Source organism: Vigna radiata, chromosome 11 (assembly GCF_000741045.1).
Source record: "Vigna radiata var. radiata cultivar VC1973A chromosome 11, Vradiata_ver6, whole genome shotgun sequence".
Classification (NCBI taxonomy): domain Eukaryota; kingdom Viridiplantae; phylum Streptophyta; class Magnoliopsida; order Fabales; family Fabaceae; genus Vigna; species Vigna radiata.
Genome location: NC_028361.1, coordinates 8923709 through 8930075, shown reverse-complemented (window position 1 = coordinate 8930075; position 6367 = coordinate 8923709). Strand labels below are relative to the sequence as shown.

Below are 6367 nucleotides of genomic sequence, written 5' to 3'. Positions count from 1 at the left end.
TGCCAAAGTTTAAAACGCTAATATATACAGGAATACAGATTTTGAAGCCCCAGGCTTTTAACTATTCCCTTATTACAACATCTATCCAGGAGTCCGATATTTTATCAAACTGAATTCAAATCGAATGTATCACATGAATGGATCAATCAGCCACTGGGATGTTAACAATAATGCATACATTATCAACTAAAACATGCCACTTTAAATAGGCATGACGTCGAAATATCATCAATTCTAACTGTTCCACAACAAACAAACTGTCGGGCAATTTGCTCGTTTTACAGATTCTAAAATGTGAAGGTCAACAAATGATTGGAGTTAAAAATGCAAAACCTGGTCCCTCCTCTTTCATGCTGTAACCAGCAGCAAAACTTCCAATATCTAAGCAGCGAAATTGAGCTTCTTCATTACTTTGGCATAAGCCGCTGGAACAATAGCAGGTTTCCTCAATCTACGTTTTGATTTCTTTGACTGCATAGGACACCAGAAATTCATCAATTTTAAGTAGAGATAAATCCATACAATACTGTTGGATGAGAGAGAAAATTAGGAGAAGCATAGTTGACTGTTTGATTCCTCCCTCGCTGCCCTACCCCTTTTTGTTTTCCAGGTAACCAGGCTAATCTTGTAATTGATTTTAAATACTCAAATTCAATCCCCTTGTCTTCAGTATATAACATTGACATAGATTCGCCTTTGGTATATTATACTCTGACTCCAGAAACAAATTCCGCATTTCAGACATACATACGATACAGGTAATTTTGTTGTCGCAACTGTGAATTTTGAATTGTTCCCACAGTGTATTCTGAATTTTCCCATTGACATTTATGAGCCAGCAAACAAGGATTAAAATTAGTAATTCACCCCCATGACTCTATATCTTAGCTAGTGAGAAAGAAATTCACCCTTGGTAAAACAGTTGCTATACTAGTATTATTATTCTAGAAGTACGGACATGTCAACATCGAATGAATTGTGGGGTCATAGATGCCCTCACTAAATATAAATTCCGTATTTCAGATATATAACAGTACTTTGTGTTGCCCCCCCGTGCCTTTGAATTGCTTGTTCAGTGAATTCTGAATTACACACTGACATTTATTAATCAATGAGGAAGAAAGCAACTCAACCCATTTTAGACTTCTATTTCATACACATACTTTCATTGATCTATCTATAGTCTAAACCAACCAGAATCACATCAACTAAAAGCGCAAAATTCAAACAAATCGTTCTATGACCTTATTGTCCAGAAAATATGACATAGTATATAATTTACATCAGCCATGCAAAAAAGAATTGAAGGGTTTAAAACTAAATAAGTTCAATAACAGAATTTATATTTTTATATTGCTTAATGGACATATAAGAGGTGATGTATATTTACAAGTGGACAAATATCAAATACTCCTTTTGACTCCTAGGATTTTTTAACCTCATCAGTTCTTATGTACACATTCATGATCTTAAACTTCCATAGTTTTGTATATGAATATAATAATAAAGCTGACTTCTATCACATTGTTTTGAAAATGAGCAAATTAGTTTAAAACCACAAAATCATACATGTAAACATTTTTTATTATCTCTAACATTTATACAACCTTTTTAAGAAATATAAAAAAAAAAAATTTAAATCTATGTATTGGCGCCAATGACTGAATTTTTTTAGCGCAACAAATGTTAGACTAATAATGTTAGGACTTGGGACAGCTAGTTTTTTGTCGTTGTAAGTAATCATGTAAGGAATGTTATTGAGATAGTTCATAGATGATTGCTTTGCTGAATTTTACACAAACAACTTTTCTGCAAAATGCTTTCTCTGTGACAATATGATTATAATTTTTTTCTTAATACAACATACTAATTCAAAGTTCCGAATATACAGTAGAGTATGTGCCCCCTAGAAAACTTGACCACAATATAATTTATAAACAGATGTAAATGTTCGTGTTTTGTACATCACATCATACCATCTTACAATGTTATATTCACAGCACACAGCTAATGAGGGAGTCAACAAATACTACTGTAGAAGTATACCAACGAGGCAATGAACCAAAACAATGTAAGTATTTATTGTCAAGTAACCATATCACAGATATCGCCATGCTAAAGCTGGGTGCCAACTGTCCCAACAGCTACGATGACATAATTGGAAACATGCTATGCATTGTATACCACCACCTCAACATCAATCACAGCAAAAACCCAAAACAAGGAAAACTTCACAATTGTTTTTCTCTTCAATAAACCAGTGATCATGCTGAATTGGCCTGAAGTGAAACCTCCCACAACAAATGCCAATGCCACCAAATATTATATTTTCATATCTTTTTGTCAAATGTTTGTTAATACCTTTATCTACAAGCATACCATAATTAATGCCTCGTCACCCTAAATTTTACAATTGTACATCCTAAGGAAACACAAGTTGCTCTCTATTTTCTGCAAATGAAGAAATCCAAATCATAATCTAGCTATTAGGATAGAAACGGCAATTATGATTTATATTTTCAAAAGCAATTTGTCTCTGAAAGAAACTTGCCACCGTAATGTACTACAAACAAATGTTATATGAATCTTGGTTAGGAAGGACAGCATCAGTCTACTGTGAATAAGAACAAGTCAACAACTTCTGTCACTTATTTGCACCTCATGAAATTTTGAGAACGAGTATGACATGATTTATTTGGCTATTCACACTGATAGAACAAACAGAAATTATCAAGGATTCTACACAGAACCACCAACAAGAAACCACATTCCAACAAACAATCAAAAAGGGCATGTTTGGACCAATTTATCTACAAACACTTACAGGTGAAGAAAATAAAAAAAAAAAAAAAAATGAATTAAACCTCATCCACCTGAGCTTTTGGAGAATACAGGAAGAAGTTAGTTATAACTTATATAAGAAGTTTAATTCATTTTACATTTTTTTTTTAATTTTCCGCTATAAACACTTACTGATAAGTTATCTAAATTGGGTTATCGTCACATATCATAAAACCTCATTAAATCCAGAAAGAAAAAAACTAAACCTTGAGATGAGCATTGTGACGCTTGCCTTCCTTCCAGCGCCTGATGTTCCCATCATTCATTGTTCTGAATCTGGATTTCAAAGACCTGCTCCGACCATAGTAAAATAACTTACTCCTCACAAACAAAAGAAAAAAGAAATATTCACACACTACCCCCAAAAACCTATGCGAGTAACGAAGAGGAAACTTACGAATAAGATTTCATTTTCGTTTTCTTAATCTTGGAAACAGTTGGAGTCATCGGTTTTCTTCTCAGTTTTCGTTCCCTGGACGACACGTGGCGCACTTGAACCAACTATACACAACAAATTAAACTCCTATAACAATCACGATCGGAATGACAAACTCTAGATGTTAGCATCGAAGACTTACGGAAGGGGAAGTACGAGATGCGTGGAGAGGCCATGAAGAGAAAACTAAGGACGGAGGAGAAGAAATGCGAAATGTGGAAGCAGAGTGAAGCGGTTGCGGCGGCAAATGGTGCAGGAACCGGCGAGAAGAGGGCGGTGGTAGAATTTGGCGTGATTGAAGGGCGAGACAACGAAGTTTCGACAAACAACGAAGCATGGTGACTAACTGATTTGCAGTTTTTGCACTCTGCACAATCGAACCCAAACCTGAGATTGCCAAAGTGCTTCTTTTTCACCTTCGAATTTGGGGATTTTTTTTTTTAAAAAAAAAAATTCTAGTTTTTGTTTAACTTTGAGATGAACATCTGGGCTAATTTGGGCTTAATTGTTTCTTGTTAGTGGAGCCTAATTTGGGCTTCCTAGCTCCTCATTGTGTACGAAGCAGTCTGTTATTGGTACCCCTAAATTACTATTTAAACTACCAATCTTAGTGGAAAATAAACCACATTCTTTATATATTTAGGTTGAAAACCTCCCAAATGAAGCATAGTGTCTTTGATTAAAATTAACAAAGGAAAATTATTTCCTTCTATTAGATTTATACTATTGGATAAAGAGGTTAGTTTTATTTTTTCACATATATTTTCTAATATTCCCCTTCAATAAGTAATTATTTATAAATTTTACCATACAATTGACAATTTTCTTTAAATTTAAGTGTTTTTTTAAGTTCGATCTCCTTTTCAAAATTTATTTTTTAATAAAATATAAGATATTATTTACAAAGTAAATACAAATACTTACAATAAAATTATAATTTTACTATTTTTATTTTATATAACTACAAATAAAAGAATATGTTTGGCATCTACGTTTATTTTTCAGTTTTATCTCTTAAATAAAAGTTTTTTAAAATCTATAACTATATTTATAAAAAATTCCTTATTTTTTTTTTCAATTTTATCCTTTAAATAAAAGCATTTTAAAATTAAAATAATTATTTTATCAATTTTATTATTTTTAAGTAAGAGATTTTTTTAAAAAAAATTTAAACGTTTTCTCAAAGTTTTTTTTTCAATTTAATTTTTTTTTTAAACTTGACAATTTTTTAATTCGAAAACTACATATAAAGTAAATAAAATATTTTTACAATAAAATTGTAAAAATTATTTAATTTATTTTATAATTATAACAACAACAATAATAATAATAATTTTATTATCATATAAAAAGTGAATAATGTAACATTCATTTTAATACTATAAATCTACAAAAATAAACATTACAAAGATGCTAAAAGAACAAATAAGTAAAACAAATCTACCACAAATAAGAGATTTACTTCTGTAGGTTGATCTAATTACATTTCTCCTTCACCATCACCTCTAGCTGGAGCAATTGTAAAGACTTTTTCTCAGCTCACACCATTTAGGTGATCATTGCAAAAGAGAAGACAACACATAAAAAACAACACAAAAGCAAAGGTAAGTTAGTGATACAAAACAAACAGTAATATAAATTAATATTTCACATATAAATCATATTTATCATAAAACAATCCATACATCTTAAACATTTCAAGACCTAGATTGTACTATCCGGATTTAGTATGAATGTCGAACTATGGTGGATTGTGTACTTGTGGTGGCCTATACTTTCTGAGAGTCATTGCCAATAGGTTTCATCTTACCACACTCACAAAGTTAGTTTGTATCACATCTTAAGTCATACTGGAAGCACATAGACGAAGACCTCTTACTACTCTCACCACACGTACCACTCCTCTTTAAATGAGAATGAATGATCATTAGAGTTTCAAGATAACCTCCAAGACCGAGCTCTTTGCATTCATACTAACAATACTTGAAACTACCAATAAGAAATTCCTCGTTGAAACTCTTTTCCACAACCTTTGATCCATTTAACCACATGTTCCAAACGATACCACACATTTCATCAATATACCAAGCATGCCTTAAATTATCCTTCATAAGAAAAATAAAAGAAAAGAATACAAAACTCGTCATCATCATATATTACACATAATCATATACACAATCTTGTTTCCAAATCATAGTATAAATCAATTTATTGTTCACAATAAATATCATAAACCAATCATTCAAACAATCACATATATTGAATACACCTTAAAAGTATATAAAAGCTTAGTTCAAAATTTTGATATTTTCGCTCAGCCACCAAATATGCTTGCTTGGTTAAAAGTACCTGTCAGTCCACTCGCTCAGCTATCATGTCTTGCTTTGCGAATATAGAAACAGTGAGTTCTACTTGCTCAGTGACTACATTCGCTCAACTATAGATAGTTCTACTCGTTCAATGGTTACACTCGCTCAATGAGACTACATAATTTTACAGTACTAAAATTGCATAATTAGCACTCTTAAACCACCCACGACCTATTCTAATCATTTTCACCAACTTCTAGCACTCTTAGATTATATTCTAACCTATTAATATAGACTTAAACCAAGATGTATAACTCAACTTATACTAGTTTTACACAGTTATACCACAAGATTTCAACTTAAAACAACTAAATCCTCATCTTAGAGACTAAAATTGAATTCCACAAGTTATAGCTTATTTTTAAACAACTTAGGAACTCCAACAAGTCAGAATGACCTACCAATACCCTCTAAAAAGACCATTTTAGCACCAAACTTATAATTCAAAAACTCATTAGTCCAAACCGCCAAAATGAACTTGAAAACCAACAAAACACCACCAAAACTAATACCTCTTTCTAAAATAGATTTCAACTAATTAACAACCCTAACAAGTCACAATTCACATATAAACATACTCTTAAACCGAGTTTACTCTATTTAACCCTAAACTCAAAAACTCACACACCAAAACTCCCTTTTTAAGGTCAAAATGACTAACAATTCAACATATATTTTGTTTCCTCTATGCTATATCGATTTCATACCACCAACCTTCACA

The 6367-nt window shown here is 31.7% G+C and overlaps 1 protein-coding gene across 1 annotated transcript; it reads right to left on the bottom strand.

Annotated features, from left to right (window-relative positions):
• On the bottom strand, positions 1–3717 carry LOC106777154. The gene is made up of 4 exons (XM_014664684.2): positions 3420–3717; positions 3239–3342; positions 3048–3132; positions 1–471 (listed from the first exon to the last, which is right to left on the bottom strand). The coding sequence occupies exons 1-4, from the start codon at positions 3612–3614 to the stop codon at positions 382–384; spliced, it is 474 nt and encodes a 157-aa protein (XP_014520170.1). The 5' UTR covers positions 3615–3717; the 3' UTR covers positions 1–381.
• Between the last annotated feature and the right edge of the window lie 2650 nt (positions 3718–6367).